Source organism: Columba livia, chromosome 22 (genome assembly GCF_036013475.1).
Source record: "Columba livia isolate bColLiv1 breed racing homer chromosome 22, bColLiv1.pat.W.v2, whole genome shotgun sequence".
NCBI classification, from domain to species: Eukaryota; Metazoa; Chordata; class Aves; order Columbiformes; family Columbidae; genus Columba; species Columba livia.
In genome coordinates this window covers 3,535,945-3,555,967 of record NC_088623.1, presented here as the reverse complement: position 1 = coordinate 3,555,967, position 20,023 = coordinate 3,535,945, and the positions used below count along the sequence as shown (strand labels likewise).

Sequence of the window (20,023 nt, the reverse complement as noted above, 5' to 3'; positions counted from 1 at the left end):
TGTGCTGGGGGATGCACAACTCAATTTTGCTAAACTGCAACTGCGTTTTAAAAAAAAATATATATATATTCCAATCACGAGAAGAATGTGGTAAAAAGCATTTTTAATAGTAAACAATGATGGGGATTGTTTGGTTAACAGTTATTGGGGACCGAGCACGGCTGTTTGCTGCAGGGGTGTTTGGAGGGAGCTGTTGGGTGCTGGAAGGGATGAGCGTCCCCCCTGTCAGCAAGACATTGGGGAACCGTCCCTGGCAGAAACCCACCCATATCAAAGGGCCAATTAATCCGCAGCTGCTCGGCAAGGGGGGACGGGGACGGCGGGACACAAGGAGCTTCTTGAATGGCGTTCAGCCGCCCCACGCGAGCGGCAGCTGGGGCTGCGGCATCGCCGGAGGAGTCGGTAAATCCGGGCAGGTGGGAGCGCAGGGACGGCAGGAACATGTCTGCAGCAACATCCCTGTGTGAGAATATGTTATTGCAGCGAGATCTGGAATATTGTGTCCAGTTGTGGCCCCTCAGTTCCAGCAGGACAGGGAACTGCTGGAGAGAGTCCAGCGCAGCCACCAAGATGCTGAAGGGAGTGGAGCATCTCCCGTGTGAGGAAAGGCTGAGGGAGCTGGGGCTCTGGAGCTGGACAAGAGGAGACTGAGGGGGGACTCATTCATGTTTACAGATATCTAAAGGGTGAGTGTCAGGAGGATGGAGCCAGGCTCTTCTCGGTGACAGCCAATGATAGGACAAGGGGCAATGGGTTCAAACTGGAACACAGGAGGTTCCACTTAGATTTGAGAAGCAACTTGTTCCTGGTGAGGGTGGCAGAGCCTGGCCCAGGCTGCTCAGGGGGGTTGTGGAGTCTCCTTCTCTGCAGACATTCCAACCCGCCTGGACACCTTCCTGTGTAACCTCATCTGGGTGTTCCTTCTCCATGGGGGGATTGCACTGGGTGAGCTTTCCAGGTCCCTTCAACCCCTCACACACTGGGATTCTGTGATCCCGGTCTCTCTGACCTCTCCAGTGCTGGTGAAGGAACCATCCCAAGCCTCTGCCCGGCTGGAGGAATCTTGCCCAGCGTACAGAACCAGCGCAGTGCCGTCCCCCTGCCCGCCTGGGGCTCGTCCTCCCCGCTTCTCCTTTCCTGGAGCCAGGAAGACTCGAGCACATTGTTCCCAGCTCAGACTCATGCACCCTGCAGGGATGTACTGTGAATTACTTCCCAAATTATGTGAGTAATTAAAATCAATGAGAGGTTATCCTGTTAAATAACATAATTAGATGAGCGTAGCGAGCAAGATGAGTGCAATAGCGTTTTTGTTCTCCTGCCTGGAGACAGCTTTTAACTCTTTCCCTCTAGTCTCTTCCCTGGCAAAGGGCTCCTCGCTGTGCTGATGGCTGTGCAAAAATTCTGAGACCTGTTAGGTGTATTTTGGGATTTCCAAAGCCTCCCCCCGCTTCCTTCAGTGCTTCTTCCAGCCATGGGATTTTTCTTCCCGTCAGTCTCCATCCTTGTGTTATATGGGGGACACTGGCAATGCTGTAACTGAAGCCCGTGAGCATCTGAAACTCAGAGAAAATCGAGTTGATTATCCACTTTAATTGAAGGCCATGGCAAATGAAAATATGTCTCATGTGGTGCCGCACTCCAGCAAACTGAATTGTAAACACAGGGCCCCACGGAGCGGAAATGAGAATTGATCTCGGCGTGCATAATGGATTGTCTGGCGAGGTGCAGCCGCAGGTAACTCCGTTTCAGAGCAGCCTCCCAGCCCAGGCCTTTGTCCACCCCCTAAACCCAGATGTGGGGCAGGACAACCGGCACCAGCGCGAGCTGGGGCTGGACCAGCCGCCTGAACCCGAGGTCTCCGTGTACAAACATGTACATTCACACAGGCTCTGTGGGTTTAACACATTGTCTTGATTCCAGAGGCAACAAGGTGTCTCAGATCCAAGTGCTAAGAGTAATTTTTGTTCTATTTCTGCTCATTTCAGGGCAGGGACAGAAGCCTCAGGCCATTAAGAGATACAGGTCGCTCCAGTGCTATCAGCTCCAAGGAGGCTCCATAAGGGTAAAGGCATCTGGCCAGATGGCTCTCATTGCAGGGCTGGGATCTAAATAATTAATTTATAGTATTGTGTTCATGACTTTGCTGTCTCCCAAAGGAAGCGCTGAGAAGTCCTTAACTTGGCGCTTATTTTTTCCAGCTGCAATGTACAAAGAGATGCGAGCCCATGCATTCTGGTTTGTTTTTCCTTTTAAGCTTGTTTGTGATTTTTCCAAGGTAGTGAATTGTCGCAAAGACACGTCACATCTAATTACACTTGTCACATTAAATCATATTATAGCAAAAAACCTGAATCCCTGCTGGGAACATAATCCCCTGAGTAGGGATAGGAGGAGATGTACCTTCGACGTGCTGCAGGAGTGACAGGTTGTTCCAGAAGAGATTTAAACGCACACAAAAAGGGCAGGAGCATCGCCATTGAGCTATTGCCGTGTGTCCCTCCTGCCCGGGTGACACCAGCGCCCGCTCGGTGGGGAGGTCGGAGGAATCGCCCTCCGGGTGTTTGTAAAAAACGCTGTTTTGCTGTTTTACAGGCAGGGTGAGGGGGTCTTATCCTGTCCATCTTTAGAGTGATTTACAGGTCCCATAAAACCTCTGCAGAAGGGGGATTTTTGCTCGACTATTCCTGGCAATGCATCTTATCTCCAGTGAATTTCCCAAGACTCTGTAGCTGCAAGTAGTGTTTGTTTCCATTCATTTTATGAGACACCTTAAAAAGGCAAATCACATCTGTATTCAGTGAAAAGCTCAGTTACCGTTGCTAACATCAATGAAATATTTGAAAACCAGGTGAGCTGTAAATAGAAAGACCCTCTCTTTAGTTCTTTTAAATCCGGAGGACCCTATCTCTTCCTTTTTAGAAGCAGAGCTCAATTCAGGCTACAGGAAACTCGGTACAAAGCCGAGCACGAGCGGTTTGCACACAATTAGCATGAGCGCATGCAGATCAGGCAGCTGCGTGCACCAACGCCTGGCTGGCTGCCTTTGGGTGCAAACGCCCAGTAATTGGTCTGGAACAGAATGAAGAGATGAGGAGGGGGAGAGTTGGCGCGGGCAGCTCGGGAGAGCGGCAGCTGAGTCACCCGAATGGGACCCAACACGAGCAGCATCCTCGGAGCCGTGCGGGGTTATGTGATCTGGGCTCTGCAGGGACAGGGGTTGTGCTGGCTCTGGGGAGCTGAGCTGCTCTGTTTGTCCTCTCAAGGGTGAGGGAGAGACCATGTCCCCCAGGTCCCCGGACACTTTTCCCGGCTGCTCTTGGGCTGGATGTGTTTAGCAGGGTGGGTGTGCTCAGAGAGCTTGTTCTTTGCCATGTTACGCCACAGCCTCTGCCCACGCTGCTGGCAACGCTGCTACCAAATGATGAATTAACTGGGACCTCGTTTAATGCTGCCCATCAGAGGGACCTGGTGCTGCAAACCTTCAGTCCAGAGCAGAGGTGAAAGATACTCCGCAATGTTCCTGCTCTCTGGAGACACACGGTCACTCCCTTGAGAGGCTTTTTCAGCCCCAGAGGATTGTTACAGACCATAGATACAGACCATAGATACAGACCAAAATACAATGTGGGAGCCTGGAGGAGACCAGGGGAGACCTTCTGATCTCTGAACTGCCTGAAAGGAGCTTGGAGCCAGGGGGGTCGGGCTCTGCTCCCCAGGAACAAGCGCCAGGAGCAGAGGAAACGGCCTCAAGTTGCGCCAGGGGAGGTTGAGGTTGGATCTGGGGAACAATTTCTTCCCCAAAGGGCTGTGGGGCATTGGAACAGGCTGCCCAGGGCAGTGCTGGAGTCACCATCCCTGGAGGGTTGGACAGACGGACATGAGGTTCTCAGAACATGGGGCAGTGCCAGGGCTGGGGAATTGTTGGACTCTATCTTGAGGGTCTCTTGCAACCAAAACATTTCTGTGATTCAATTATACTAACCAGGCAAAGTGAGGTCGCTGTTAGCATATGCATTTAAGAATAAAGCAACCGCTTCATTGGGCAACAGCTTATCTGAGGCCCGGAGTCTCCTCCCGGTGTCCCCTGTGCCCCTGCCAGCCCTCAGCCAGGCTCTGCCTCCCCGCAGCCATCACAGCCCAGCAAAGGGACTAATTAAACCTGACAGAATGTCACGTTCGTTATCTCGAGGCTCGAAACGTCCCTCCCTCTGTTCCCGCGCCGAGGCTGCAGCCGCATCCAGCCCCGTTCTCCCCATGCCGGGACCGGGTGGACTTTGGTGTGAAGGATGGAGGAGGGTGAGCAGGGACCCCTCAGCCCCCCCGTCTGGGTCCTGGAGCTTATCCCGTGGGATTGAAGGCTGTTTATAGCACATCGGGAAGTGCTTTCTGTATTAACCTCCAGCCGGCCCAAGGTGGGACCGACACAGGATCAGGCGTTTCTTCTTTCTGAGATATTGATTTTCCCTCTTTTCGCTTTCCTGTTCAGTGAAAACCAAGAAATCTGAGCCCAGCTCAGAGACTTTGCTCGATACCGTTATTGCAGGAAACGCTCCCGAAAATCACCCAGATGAGAAGTGGTTGGAGAGGGCGAGTGCCCCCCAAACAGAACCACAGCCCGGCCTCGGTGGAGGCAAATTGTTGATTAAAACTGGTTTTTATTCATGCTTTAAAACCAGCGTACAAGACACCCCGCCAGCTGGAAGAAGGTACGATTTCTTGATTAGGAATGCCACGTGGATACAAATGATCTCGGACAAAAGAGAAAGAAAGCACAGCCTCAAAGAAAGCACAGCCTCATTCTGCAGAGATGCTAAAGGAAAGTGGCCCCGTTTTTAGAAGCGCTGCTTAAAGAAGTAGGAGAGATTCCGCTGCTGATTAATAATATGGTGAAGGTGATTGGGAATGTGCTGGAGTGAATAAATCAGTGCTGGGCTTTGAATAAAACAGATCTTATTTCAGCAAGGATGTGGCCGTTGGTTGCTTTCCTGCCGGACTCAGTTTGAGGGGAATTGAGGGGAAATGGCTCAATTTGCCCAGTCTCCAGTCAGAAAGCCTTTCGGGTTAGTTGGGGGCATCAGCGTGGGTGGTTAATGGGGACAGCTGAGCAGAGTTAAGGAAGACAAGCTCTGGCCCTGGGGAGCCTCAGCAAGGCACAAGCAGGTAAATAGTAAATATAACCCGTGTCAATGGGAAAAGCAAACAGCCAGCCTGTATTTTCCTTTCCTCTTGCCCAGCATTAGCCTAAGAAGCCCTATCCCATTGTCGGAAGAATAAGCTGTGAAATGGTTTTGAAAATAAAGGCTTTTTAATTACAGGCCCATTTGCGAGCCTTCTGGAGGCCATCTGGAAGAGTGGGGCATCCGGGTCCCTGTTGGTGGGGAAGGGAAAGCCCAGAGTCAGGAGCAGCTCCCGGAAAAGCGCTCTTAACGCTAAGAGCCAAATCCTCTCTATACATTAAGCTGTATGGGCCACATCCAGCACCCAGCACCACCTCCTGCCTCGGGCGCGCACCCCACGTGCACAGCGAGCAGCATCTCCCCTGGCACCAGGTGATTAATCCCTGGGGTTCGAATGAACATTATCGGTGTTAAATTAACTCTGGTGCACTTGATCCCATCTAGGCTTAACATACCCCAAGAACAGGGATTTCTAATAAATCCGGATGCCCGAGTTTCATTTGTCATCGCTGCCTTCCACAGGGCAAGTCCACGAGGGAACGTGTTTCTATAATTATTGTGCTGCGTTCAGTATTAACCATTCCTACCGCAGATGCAGAACACAGCCAGGGCCTCATTAAAGGCTGTCATTGTGCTAATTAGGTAGGTTTCATACTTAATAATGGGGAACTATTTCATGGCAGTTTCATGAAAAAAAAAGAGGAGAAAAAGCCATTATAATTTCTGCAAAAGTCCCCGGAGAGGTGAAATGGTAATTCACAAATCCTATCCTGATCTATTAGCAGATCCCGCTCTGGAGACGAAATTAGGTAGAATGTCTGGCTTGGCTGATACTCTTTATTATTTGAATACGTCTTAAGGAATATATATTAAATATTTTTTTATCTTAAGAACTTTGAGATGCAGCTCCATTTACTTGCAATTTTCAAGTGGCTGTTTGAAGCCTAAATCACACTGAATTTGTCACTGCAAACACCCTGGAAAATCCCATTTCGAAGCAAAACATTCTTTGAAAACACACTTAAGAGGCAGAGAGAACATTGAAGCTACATTGGGCATGTGGTCAGTGCACGGTGCCCTGGTAGGGATCTGTTCCTTTGGAAAAGGAAGAAATCAAGCAAACAGGCCGGTGTTCACCCATCGCGGTCCCCGAAGCGGAGGGAGGAGCGGTGCGTGCAGTGGGAGCGATTCTTTTGGGTGGGAAAGGAACACGTGGGTGGCAGCTGGGGCCAAGCACTGCCCTTTCCACGTGGAACTCCAAACAATAGCGGTTCCCCTGAGCAGGGACAGAAAGGCTGGCTTGGCAGCTGACGTGCGTGCATGGGCAGGACGACCCGGCAGCTGTCGGAGCGCGCGGGGCCAGAAGCGCATGTCCTCGGGACAAACTCCCCACCGGCTCCTTGCGAGGCCCCGTAGATGGGGGGGACGGCACCGCGACAGCTGCTGGGGTGGGGGATCCAGCGTTTGCAATGACCATGTGTGCTGAGAAAGCGGGTTGGGGTTTGCAAGCTGGGGTTTGCATGGGTTTTACAGGGGCAAATCCCCCAGAACTGCTTTACCCATGGAGCAGGTTTCCAAAGTGCATTTTACGCTCCAGGTGTCCCTGTGTCCTGTATCAACATGTTCTGTTTACTGGATAATACACGGCCTTGGAGAGGTAACCACCTGCGGAAATGTCCCTGTCACTTCTCAGCCAAAGTGTTGCTGTGTCCCTGTCCCCATAGCGCTCAGCCTGACCCCCTCCTGCCGCCCACCCCGCAGCCCGGCTGAGGGCTATCACAATTAGCATCAATGTTCCTGACAACCTTAAAAAGCCCCTGGTGTGGGTGCTCAGCTCCCTAGAGCTTCTCCCCACCCAGCATCCTGCTCTTCTGGTGCGTACGGCTGGGATGTGCTTGTGGGGGTGACACAGGGCACTGTCACGGTGCTGCTGTGCCGGCCCGGCTGGGTTCCCTGCGTGGGCAGCATGGACACCCTGGGGCGAGGACACGGTCTCCAGAGATTAAGACTGGTGCAGGAAAAGCTGTTGCTCTTACTATTGTGCTGCTGCTTATAGAAAACTCTTTCTTTGAGGAAAGGCTGGTGGGAGCTGGGAGGGTGTATTTGTAACAAACAGGATGAATTACTGATAAAAGAGGAAGAAAACCAAGTGCTTTAGAAAACAGCCTTTTGGCATTCAGAGAAATGAAGAAAGGGGGGAAAACAACCAGATCTAAAGCCCGTGAGGAGGAAAAACAAAAACTTGCTTGCAACTCGGGTTCCTGAAAAAGTGCTGAGCGCAGCTTGCAGATGCTGACCCACTCCTCTCCTTGTATGGGCAGAAACAGGGCTTGTCTTGTGCCTATATTTAATTTGCAAGGGGAAAAAAGCCTCTCCCTCCATGCCTGTGTTCCGCTGACCTCTCTGCCTTGGGAAGTTACAACAGGAATAGAATTGCATGTTTAAAAGAAAAAAATACTCCTGCTCGCACATCAACCCTTCCTAAACTTGGAGTGAGAGGAACAGGTTTTTGCAACATAACCCTGCGGCGCACACGGAGCATCTGGTGAGAGTCCCGGCTAATGGAAACGGGGCAGCAATGCGATTGCAATGTGCTGGGGCTCTGGGGACTCGGCTCCATCACAATTAACCCCTGGGGACAATGAGGAGGGGACTGTGGCAGGATCCCCTCCATGGGGTTGGGGCTGCACAGCTCCGAGCCCCTTCCCACTGTTTCTCCCCCAAAACATTTCTCCCTCTGCCTTTCCCCGTGCTGGGGGAAGAAGATGGACATGAAGTGACACCCAAAGGCTGTCGGGGTCGTGGTGGGACCCTGGCAGGGACCTCTGTCTGCAGCTGTGCTCTCTAATTTCTCCTGGAATGGAAACTCTCCTGGCCACTCCCCGGTCCCGGCTGGAACACAACCCACCCGCATTCCCAGCCCTGGCTCTGACCCCCCCAGCTGAGACTTTTGTTCTTGCTCGGCTGGGTTTTCATGATGGTGAAAAGCAGGACTGAGGGTGGCCCTGGCATGGAGACGGCCCCATGGCCTGTGGAGGCTGATGCCACTTTATTGGTAACTCTCAGAGTGCTGGACACTGAAGAACTTGGTTCTGTCAAGAGAAAGTTTGTACACAACAGCAATAGGGGAGAAAACAACAATAAACGTCTGTTGCAACTTTGTATCTCAGTGCGTCCTCAACAACGGGTTTTTGTGACATTGTATCTGGTGCGACCAGTGGGGAGAGAAGCAAAACCTGCTGAGAGCTTGAGGGTCAGGAACTTCTACAAAAGGAGCCTTTTGTCCTACTGGTTTAACTGGTGGGGGAAGGAGAGATGCTGGGAGCACGGTGGAGATGCAGTTCAGGGGGAAAACCCCACAGCTGAAATGTAACAAAGTTGGGGTTCAACACCCCCACTTAGCAATTGTTCAAGTCTTATAAATTCAAACTTCTTTCTTTCAATTTAAATAACAAGTGCTTCAGGTACAACACTTGAATTGCCTGGCTTTTAACCCAGCTGAAGTGCACACAAGCAGGAATAGATTTTTCTTAAAAAACTATATATTTGCACACTCATACACACACATGCACACAGTGAATTTTGTGCTGCAGCTGTCGCAATGGGCCTGGAGCGGCTGTTGTAAACCAGGCTCCAGGAGCTGGTGGCAACTCTAAAGCTGCTAAAGATTCTGATTATTTTTGCAAATATCGGTCCCTATAAAGCCTCCCCAGGTGGAAGATGCTCCTGGCAGGTGACCGAAGCCCACGACATATCTTGCACCTCAGTCCAGAGCTTAGAGGTCTCCTGAAAAGAAGGATACGGCCTCCAGCTCCTCTCTGGTGTGAGATGCTCGACAGAGCTGAGGACACAGAAACTCAGACCCAAACAGCTGTATTGATGTCAAATCCAGACTGGGTGTAGTCTATGGTCTCATGGACTTTCTTAGTGCCAGGTTTGGTTTTGTCGCTGTTGCTTTCCACCTTCGGGCACCTCTCTGCTTTGCTGTGATGGCTCTGGATGTTCCCGTGAAGTGGGAAGTAAAATGTCCCCTTGAATTTGTTCATCTTTTTGGGTCTCTTGGAAATTTCGGGCTGTTTGTCTTCAGGAGGAAGCCAGCAAGGTTTCTCCTTGAGGAGCCTGTCTCGGTCTGGCCGAACGCTCCTCAGGAACTTCTTGAAGATGTTGGCTGTGAGGGAGAACTTCCTGCAGAGCTCCTGGGATCTGCTCATGGACAGGGACCCCTCGCTCTTCTCCCCCTTCTTATCCAGCTCGGGCAGATCCAACCAGTTCCCAACCAAGTCTGCAAAGATGTTATCCCCCAGGACCAGCGGCTGCCGATTCCTGCTCTGGGACATGAGGGACGATGTCCAGTCGTGGCCATCGTCACACCCCGGGCACTCCTGGCACGACAGCCACCCCCCAGCCGTGCCCTGGCTGCTGGGCTCCAGTGTCCTCGGGCGGACGTGCTCCACTCTGGAAGCGGAGGAATGTCCTTTTGGGTGACAAACACCCTCACTGCAGAAGCTCCTGAAGGAGGACGGGGTGTCCCCAAGGTGGGAGCGCTCGGAGAGCGCAGCGGGATGGGATGAACCCACCGGCCGTGGCCCGGCACACAGGAGGGACGTGGGGCCGTGCTCCTCCAGCGATGCCTCGTCCTGCCGGCCCCCGGGCTCATCTCTGCCGCTTCGGCAGCACCGGTGCTGCCCAGTGCCAGGAATGGCGCCTCGGCTCCCCGAGATGTCCAACTGCTCCAAAGCTGTCTGCACCTGGAGGAGTTTCAGCTCCTGCAGGGCGCCCATCATGCAGTTCATCTGCTCGTGCAGCCCGTCCCCGACCTCCTTCATGGAGAGCTGTGGAGAAAGAGCCAGACATCGGGTCAGCATCCCCAAAGAGCAGGAGAGCTGGGCTGAGCAGCTTTCTGCAGCATCACCTCTTCCTCCTCACTACACATCAGATGCATCCTACCTGTGCTACATCCATTTCATGCAACAGCAATTGGGGATTGTCCTTAGATTGTTCTAGGAGTTTCCACCTAGGAATAAGAGGAGCTGACAGAAGGAGTGGAGGTTTTTTTTGACCTGACAACAAAAATAAGTAGTATGAGTTTCCTTTAATTGCTTGGCAGGAACCCAAGGTGCAGAACTATGAATGGTTTTGGCTGCTGCCAGTTCCAGCATTTTCTTCCGCTTTTGTCTTTTGTGCCCTGTAACTAACTGAAATCAGGAGTCAGAACAACGAACACAAGTGCCTTCCGTCTTCTTCCTTTACCTACAGTGCTAAAGTAAATTAAAAACAAACCCCAATAAGATCCGCATTGTTGCTATAGAACATGTCTCTAGATCTTAATACCCCCATTACAGACACCTCTCAGTAGAGGACAATCAAAGACATTTCAATGTGCTCGAAATTTTGTTCAAAGCAACCAAAAGTGCTAAAATTACTTACATTACACCAGCAGTCTCCTTGATTCCCAAGCTAACACCTTTAGTAGTCGTTCTGCTTTATCCCTGAACCTCGCTATGAAGATTTAACTTTCTATACTAGACTTAAAATAAGCAAGTTATTTTCCAGAGCTTCCAAACTCCCCCTTCTTCTCTTTTGCTCTGTTGCTTTCTCTCTAGGATCTGGATCATATTCCCAAAGCGGCATCATAAAACAAATGGGCTATACTTTCCAACAGCTGCCACTTGGTTTCTTTTCTAATAGCAGGGAGGGGGAGCAGGAATGGGAAGGAGAGGGCAGAACAGCAGGGGATGGCAGGGCTGGGGTGCAGACATGTCACATTGATGTAAGGTGGTTTGCAAAAGAGATTAACACTGTCTAGGAAAAGCTTCAGCCTACGCCGTCATAAACAGTTTTAAAGGCTCGTCCCAATTTTTGTGCAGCGACAGATCTCTCTCTTATGCTCAGCTTTACATTATCAAGCTTTAGTTTTTTACATCTCCCTCGTTTTTAACTACATCAGTTCAATTACTTGCTCTGTTTCCATTTCCGTCTGTGGATCTGCGCAGTGACAAAGAGCAGTCATTGAAAAATTGCATCCTCTAACAATCTGTCTCCATAAGTGGAAAACTCCTTAACAGTTTCTGACCGCAAATCTCCATTCCAAAACCAAGAACCTTAAACTAGCCAGCAGATTATGATGATTTTTCAGAGCTTCACTCGCAAGAAACTTATTTATCACCCGTAATGAGCACGCAAGCTATGAGAATCTGTGTTTATCTTCCTGAGTGCACTATCGAGTGTCTCCAGCTATCTAATTTTTTAACGCCAGCAAATAAACCTCTACTTCTGCAGACATGCAAATAACACCCCGCTTACAGACTAACCAAGCTCCTGCATTTCCCACACAAAACCCGGGGCCATATGCTCTACAAGCCTCAGACAAAACTATCACCTTACCTCTCCAGATTTGCTGTAATGCTTCTCGTCCTAACCTTTCTCGCCTTATTAATGGTAGTCTGCTTTATCTGGGGCTTTGCAAGAAGCTGGATTTGGAGTCAGCATGGCCCCTCATTGGCTACTTTGCACCAAATCCCCTGGCCGGCGCGGCACGGTGACCGCGGGGAGTGACCGCGGTCCGGCGGCACCGATTGTGCTGGGCAAACCCTCAGCGTCCACCTTGCTTCAATTAACTCCCCCGTGATGGGTGGGATGGTTACAGTGCATGCCTCATCCAGCACGGCTCTATTAAGCATTAATATGTCATTGTTGGTGGGGTTGTTTCTCACAGGCAGATCAGTCTCCTCCAGACAAGACCTGAGCGCCACGAGCTCACGCTCCAGCATTTTTCCTTCTGAATAAACGAGCTGCTTCTGCCAAATCCGGCGCTGGCACCAGCCCGAGCCACTGGAGAAGGAGCTGGAGATGTTTTCACCCATGGAAATGCTTTCCCATAAATGACAATGAGGTTTGGACACTTCTCCCCTGGGCTAAGCCGTCCCTGTCGCTGCAGAGGGGGAGAAATGGGCATTTTTGGGACGTGTTTGTCTGGTTTCAGCGACCTGCTCTGGGTAGGGACAAATCCTGCCCCAGTGTCCCTCTGCCAATGCGAATGCCACCATTGGCAAGAGAGTTTTCAAGATCCTGAAGCTTTTGGCTCTGCTTACAAACAGTGCTAAAATTTGGGGTTGTGCAAGTTAAACAAACAAAACCAACACAAAAAAACACCCCAAACCGAAGCAAACCAACCCCTCTGCTTTATCTCTTGTGCTTTGTGGTGTCTGTTTCACAGAACTGAGGAGTGGGTGAAACCCAGCCCAGAGTGAAGTCACCGACTGGTGACCCAACAGTCTGCAGGGGCTTGGATTTCATCCATTAGTAATTACCCTGTGGTAATTAAGAGGACTCACCCTGGAGAGAAAACTCTGCAGGAGGGAAAAAGACAAGCCACTCTCTCCTTTTTGCCAAGACGATCTCAGTGCTCTCGAGATCAGATTGGCTCCTCTGGGACTCTCCAGAAAAGGAACAATCTCCCGCAGAAGAGAGACCGTCACCCTGGCAAAGGTTCAGGATGGAACCGCGAGAGGGGAAATAAGAGTTTCTGCGAATAATCCAGCAGATTGGGCTGGGAGTCCAAAAGCTGCTGGGATTGCGAGGGGATGGGAACGTGAGGCTGAAGGGGCAGCCCTTGTAGCGCTGCTGGCTCCGCGGTCACACGCTTCATGTAGAAGGAACTGGAATTTGCGATGAACTAAAGTGCAATTTCAAACAGAGCGTGAATGTGACACAAAACCCCAGAGAGCCTGAATTTGGCACGGAGAAAGACCCTGACTGTCCTTGCTGGGCTTATGCAAGTGACATTATGTAAACCCGGCCACCACGGGGCATCAGGAGATGTTGTGTCTTGGGCATGTTCAGGAGCTCTAAATCCCAAACCCGCTGTTGAATCAGCCCCATGCTCGGTTATGCTGGCGAAACGGCATTCACGGCAAAACTGGCACAGACCTTGCACATCAGCATCTCCCCTTCCCGTACCTGCTGGTCTCTGCTTGGGGAGCACAAATCAGCATTTCAAGGGACTCTGGGTATCTAATTCGAGACATTTTGTGCTTCAATACAAGTGGTTGTTTGGCACCTCCGCTCCCAATAAAAACCACATTAGAACCGTGACAACTTGCAGATTATATCTCTGTAAAAGCTAAAAATCAGATGCCGCAAACTGCTTCTCATTATTATTCCTGAAACTTTTGCAGCCCCTAAAACTGGCATGAAAAGGTCTTAGTTTAATGCTGAACAAGCCAACACAAGATGCCTTTTATAGCAAGACAAGTACGCGCAGGGCTGAGCGCGGTTGAGACGCGTGTGGGATTCGGCGTGTGATGCTAAATGTTTATTTCTCCAGCAATAAGGTATTACCTCCAGATCAATGCTCCTGGGAGGCAAGAACAAGGCGGCTCTGGCTGAATGCTTCTCCAAAGCAAAGCTTGTTTAAACTACGGTAACACTGAAAATTGTAGTGCGAAATTCAAAAGCTTTTCAAGCACTTTCAAACGATCCTCAAGGAATATTCAGCGTAAGGCGTGAAAACAAACAGACAAACAAATGAATGACAAACAAATGAATGACAAACAAATCAATGACAAACACTGAGCGTCTTGCAAAACTGGCAGAGTTCAAGTATGGATTCTTTTTTCTTTACATTGTAAATCTACCGTTCTGAGTAGCAAAGGCATCAATCACTTTGTAAGCCATACCTTTTAATGATTTCCTCAAAATACTTATTTCCAGAACTAGAACCACAGTTGGTTTACACAGTTTATAAATCAATGATCTTCCACCGCTGATTAACACAGCAGGGGGACAACTTGCCCCAAGGAACATCCTCAGCAGCTACTGGCATTTTATCAAATTCAACACCAAATACCTGAGACGTACAAATAAAAGACGCTTTCCTCGTCACTTCACGGGTAAATAAGTAACTCTTTTAGCTCGCTTTGGGAACCGATGTTTTCCCATTAGCATCTCCCTTCACCGAGTTCTCGGAATTCCGCTCCCAGCCATCCCCTGAGGCACAGCTGGATTCCCAGCCCATCCGCACATCTGGCCAGCCCAGGGCTGCGGATGGGAGGAAAGGAAAAGCCCAGCGAACACCCCAGAGCTTTCAGCCAAGCACAGAGAACTGAAGAGCTCCGAGTGTGTCTGTCCTAACGAGGAGGAAGACAGATGTCCAGCTCTTGGGTAGAAGAAAGGCAACGAGAGGAAGTTATTGCAGAGAGGGCAGGAAAGAACAAATGGCAAATAGCAGCTCTTAATAATAGTGCTGATAGGCAACAGAACCAGCAGCAAACAATCGGTATTTAAAGAGGATGACATAATACAGACCTAAATTATTTTAGAACTGCTGAGCTGATCATATTGTTTCTCTGTTTTCCTTTGGGTCACTAACTAGATTAATCTTCAACATGCCAGCGATTGTGGCCGGGCACGACTCTTGGGAGCTCGCAGAGCTGCTCTCCAGCTTCATGTTGCACCTTCCTTTTCCTTCTCTTGATGGATGCCAAGGCTCGCAATCTTCTCTTTGCCCTTATTGGTTTTATCACAAGAATTTCAAGTCTCTTCTTTACCTCTTGTCTTTCCAGAGTATTTTAGGTGTAAATGAGGATGTTAACTGTGAGCTCACAATTTATCTGAAAGAGGAAGGATGCTGAAACTTTAACAAAGACTTTTTTCTTCCCCCCAATAGTTTGAATAGATTTTAAACAGGTGTTAACCATGAAAGACATGGTTCACATCACTCATTTAACCATCTTCCTTACTCAATTGCCTTACTTGCCATAGCGATGATATTGTTCTGTGCTTCCCAATCGCACTTGCTGGGTTTAAAGGCAAAGTAGGAAATCAATTCTCTACAACCAGGAAATAAATGGACCAAAAAGAGGTTCAACCTTCAGACTTTTACTCACAACCCACGGGTAAGAGAGACCACAAACCTCCATGTACAGACCAACCATTGAGCATGATGTGCTGGTTTTTAGCTCAGTGGTCTGGTTCACTGTGGGGAGTCTGGTCTTTAACATGTAGCTGGGAGTCTCAAACAATCCACCGTCATTTTTAGGAACGTTCTCTGGAAATAAGCAAGCGGACAAAGCCCATGGTGGCTTTTTCTCTCCGCAGGTTAGATGTGACAGGACATGCGCCATCAAGTTACCCCTTTGCACCTTCCCTTAAGGCAACACCAAGGAATGAGATTCTGCTACAACCACCCAAATTTCCAGTGTTATCTCACTTAAAGGCACCATTTTATCAGCAGAGGCGCAAATGGAGCTGTGTGTTCCACCCGTCAGAGCTGTGAGTGGTGACGTTATAGCCCTTGGGGTCTGTCATGTATGTTGACCCCACTGCAAATCACAAGAGCTGCTCCTTCAGAAATAACGGTAATGAAAATGCAGCGGGCTTCTCTTCGAGCATGACACGGTTACTGGTATAGGATCCAGTGGGAGACAAAGAATAAAAATAATTGGTTGTATTTATCACTCAGACCAAATGTTCTATTCCTGCAAGATATTCATAGCAAGAAACATTGTCTACCAGGACATGAATTAATGTAAGAAGCGAGTCAGACTCTATCAAACTCAATAATGTGATGCGTGTATGATGAATGTGCAGGGAGAACATTCAAAAGTTCAAGCCGGAGCAGTGGGGTTTGCTTTAAATATCTACTTTAATACTTTTCCTACTAGAAGAAAAAGCAACAGAAAGCCCAGAAATATCCTGGATTCCTCAAGAAAGACCAAAACATGCAAAGCAAAGCTACAACCGCAGCTAACTTGAGTGTGACCCCTCGCCTGTTCCAGCCATGCAAACCCCAAGTGCAAGATAAATCTGCCCCGTGAACCCCTTGGTCCCTAGCTAGATATTAGGTGATTTATTCTTATTGCAGAAGAGCCTTGAAACCCCAGTCCCATGGTAGGTAGGGTGATGTTACTCTGTATAAACGCAAACAATCCCTGTGTCAGAAATTTTCCGGAGGTAAAGCCATCTGCGGCGTGAGACACGGAAATGAAATTTCTCTCCGCTAATCCCCAAGCAAGACAATTCTTGTTAAATCTGATCTTTCAGCTGAGATAACATTCTGTAACTCGGAAAGCAGACGTCGTATTTCTGTGCCTAAGAATGATGTTTGCAGGCTCCGAATCCAGCTGATAAAGTCAAGAGGACTTTTAGCACCGGGATTAATTGCATTAACGGAAGATTCGCAAGCATATTTCACAATGGAAGGAGTGGAGAAACACAACTTACTCCAACACCAGCCCTGCATATTCTTACAAACCACATTGCGTCCACAAATATCCAGAGCCTTTCCAGAGGAGGTGAACAAGGTCTTCTGTATTTCCTGCACGCAGAGGTTGAGCTGCAGAGAGCTGGCCCAGCTTGTCCAAAACTGCTCCCCAGGCTGGGGATGAGGGCGATGGATCTGAGATCCGAGCGGCCCTGGGTGGGATGAGTGGCTGTGTCAGCTGGGGCTGTCCCAGCTCTGAAACATTTGCATGTGGAAGCTTCTGAATGAATTCCAATCAAAGGGACACCACACATGCCAGAAGCTATCGGCTTACGGTGGAAAACACGCGACTGGAACGGGAGAGCTCTCATGGAGTGAAACGGGTCGGATTCGTGTTTGGGAGCCACGGCAGAGCTTTCCCAGGGAAACGGGTGCGAGCACGCCCGGCCCCACGCTCATCGGGGACTTGTCTGGCAAAGCCCGGTGTGATCTCAGCGCACAAGATGCTGGGGCACAGCAGCAGCCCAAACCAAGCACAGAATTATTTAAATACGTTTTTAACACACAAAGCAGGAGAAACAATCCGCGAATCTCACGCTGGTGGGGGATAGAGTTGCACCTTTCCTTGGGAACTGGGAGCTGTGCCAACATCGGCTCTTTTTGGAGAAAATTCCCTCCTCAGAACCAGCCAAAGGCTACTACAGTCACATTGAAGGTGACAACTGCCCCTTCCCAGATCTACAGAAATCTTTGCCAGCCCATGTGTTTCTAAATTCACAACAATGCCCTGGAACTGGGGCTCCTGTTCAGCTATACACAAGGTGGCTCATTGTCTCCATCTGGCCAAGTCCTTCCCACCATTCCTCCCGCATGATTCTTGGTTATGGTGCATTTAACATCTGGAGGCATGACCTGCCCGGTAATGAAGAAAGTGGTAAAGAAGCAGGGCCAAGAGGTTCAGTTCCCACTCACCATTCAATGCAGATGGTCCCAGCTGTCTATCGCACTGCTCTTTAGAGAAACATTCCTCTATTTTAATTCCAGGCTATCTTGACAATACTGATTTTTAAAAGCTGTTATTGCCCAGGATAATCATTAATGGTTATTTTAATTAATACCGTCCTCCTACCTTTGCTAAACACAATCTGCAGCTCGCTTAAGTCGCTGATGAAAGGAATTGTTTCCAATGGTGTGTGTCCCTCCAGCTGTCATTGTCACCCTGCGGGCAGTCCTGGCACGGCTGTGCTCACAACAGCCCCAAGGCTGCGCCCTGATACCCCAAGAATCTGTTGTCCATGTAAGTTTTAAGTAACAAAAATTGGGGGTTTGAGGGGAAAGAAAGGGACTAGTAAAACCCAAATGTGTGAAGATCTAGGCTACTTTTGGTTGGGTCACAAGTTAGTCCTATTGAAGGTGACAACTGCCCTTTCCCAGGTTTTTAAGCCAAGCATATACAGAAATATTCGCCAGGCTAAGGTCTTGATGTATTAATACAACAAAATTGTTGCATTTTTACAATTAACAAAAAGAATCTATTACTGCATTATAGCAAGGGTATGAACAAAGCCAGAATTTTCTCATTTTAAGTATATTTTGCTTTTCATATTAAGTGTGACGGATCTGCATTCCTGTTGAATACATTCACATTCTTCAGAAGTTCTGTTGTGTGCTACAAGATAAGCACTTTTCTGACTCACAAATAAAGGTGCAATGTTTAGGCTTCTATAAAAAAATACTGCTCAGATAATGAAACTGATTTGTCTAGGAGATAAAATACAGATTTAGGAACCTTACTCTAAGCACGCTCTTCTGAAGTTACTCTTTTACCCATCTCACCTTCCAATTTATTCAGATTTTAAAGATCTTCTAGATTACACTGTACGTGTCCCGGTTTACACTTTGCATTTCATTCATCACACCCAGTGTGCAGAACACCAGTGACTCTCGTTTTCCTTTGTTTTAGTTTGTCTTGCAGCTCCTCTGTTTACAAGGGCAACACGGGTAACGCCAGCGGGTTAAATGTCACCGTTTGCTGCCAGATGTGCTCAGGGCACCGCGCTGCTGCCCAAGCCCGTGTTTCCCAACCCGTGTCCCATCTGCAGGACCCACTGTCCCCACGCCACCGCGAGGCCCTGGGTACAGCTGGAACTTTGCGTGTTTGACTCCAATGGTGTCGCTTACATGCGAAACGCTTCCCGTAACCCGGGCAGGAAAGCGGTACTGTCTAGAAGCCCATTTTGCAGAACTTCAGCTTGCACAAATATCAGCTGAAATCAACATCCTAGAAGTCCAAAACGGTGAAGCTTTTGTGCATTTGGAAACTTCACCCACCCATTTTTGCTCTGCCTTGTCTTCCCCTTTTGTTCTCATTATCTATTTATTTGAACAATGCTCAACTTCCCAGCCAGAACTACCCAGCACGGGAGCCCAATTTTGGAAAGTATCGGTTCTTGCCACCAACCCAGCCCTAGCAAGCCGTGCTGTACCAACAGCACCTTCAGGCTTGCAGACAAGCCCAAGCAAGTTCAGGGAGTGAGGTTACATCTGAACAGGAGCGGGAGCGGGGAGAAAACAGCGGTGATTTACGACAAAGGGTTTCCTATTAAAGAAGAAGTATTTTCAGAGAGGATTGGAGGTGGCGAGCGCACGCTCCCTTGATTCCTGTAAACTTATTCTTAACAGAGATTTGTACAAATGTTTCTCTGTTTCCTGATCTGTGTTTCTTTGCTTTCTGCTCTGTTATCTTTTCTTTAAAGCCTCTGCACGCCCCCAGATCACCCCGTGCGCTGCGTTTCACTCTCGCAGACCGAAGCACCAGCGGCATCCGACCCGCCGGCATCCCAGTGATGCACAAGGAGCGTGGGGACCCCGAGTTTCCCGGGCCGGCTGCAGGCTGCCGGTAACTGCCCCCCCGAGTCCCGCGGGCTCCCCCGCCGCCTTTACCCGCGGCTGCTCCCCCCCACAAAAGCGCCGAGCCCCGCGGAGCTCCGGCTCCGCGCCCCGCGCAGCCACCGCGGGTCGAGCCCCGGGTGGGGGTGAGGGGACCCCAGCCTGACCCTCCGACCCCCTCCCCATCCCCTCCGAGCCCTTACCAGCTCCTGCTTGAGGCGGCGCAGGTGCTGGTCCATGGCCCCGCTCAGCGCGGCCCCGCCATGCGAGCGCCCCACCCGCGGGGCGGGGAGCGGAGCGGAGCCGGGCGGGGGCGACCGGGGGGCGGCACCGGGGGCGGCGGCTGCTGCCCGGACACAGCCCGGCCCGAGCTGCCCGGCCGGGAAAGCGCTTTGAGAGGCGGGTCTGGGAACGATGGGGAGGGGATGGGGAGGGTCCCATGTTCCCCCCCTACGCGCGGCTCCGGGATTTGGTAGTCCCGGTCTAAACGGTCAGAGGCTTCTTGCATGGAAGCCAAACCGAAGGCAAACACTCGGTAGCGCTGGAGCTTGGGTTGGATGGTCCCTTCTCTCATCAGAGAAGTTTGGCGGTTGAGTTTGTTGCGGGCTGGATTCTGCAAATTGCTCTCCAGGGGCAGACCACCCCAACAAAAGCATGGATTAACCTACATGGCTTTAATCACCACGAACTGCAAAGCCACCCGCTTGTGGATTTTCCCGTTTTGTTCTCACTGGGTTGCAGCATAAAGCAC

At 50.0% G+C, this 20,023-nt stretch overlaps 1 protein-coding gene across 4 annotated transcripts; it reads right to left on the bottom strand.

The window, feature by feature from the left end:
* Positions 1-8,189: 8,189 nt before the first annotated feature.
* INKA2 (inka box actin regulator 2) lies at positions 8,190-19,628 on the bottom strand. 4 transcript variants are annotated; one of them, XM_065038396.1, is made up of 2 exons: positions 19,476-19,628; positions 8,190-10,012 (listed from the first exon to the last, which is right to left on the bottom strand). In XM_065038396.1, exons 1-2 carry the CDS (start codon positions 19,509-19,511, stop codon positions 9,038-9,040), a joined length of 1,011 nt encoding a protein of 336 aa, XP_064894468.1. In that variant the 5' UTR covers positions 19,512-19,628; the 3' UTR covers positions 8,190-9,037. The 4 variants fall into 4 exon arrangements, with proteins under 4 accessions (XP_064894468.1, XP_064894467.1, XP_064894469.1 ...); XM_065038395.1 differs by lacking the exon at positions 19,476-19,628 and adding an exon at positions 16,404-19,121; XM_065038397.1 differs by lacking the exon at positions 19,476-19,628 and adding an exon at positions 14,487-16,380.
* Positions 19,629-20,023: the final 395 nt, after the last annotated feature.

Coding starts and splice junctions, on each gene's coding strand:
- INKA2 (XM_065038395.1), bottom strand. CDS start 16,754: ATGAGAGCTCTCCCGTTCCAGTCGCGTGTTTTCCACCGTAAGCCGATA. Junction 10,013..16,403: donor TATGCAGGGCTGGTGTTGGA/GTAAGTTGTGTT, acceptor CTTTCTCCACAG/CTCTCCATGAAGGAGGTCGG.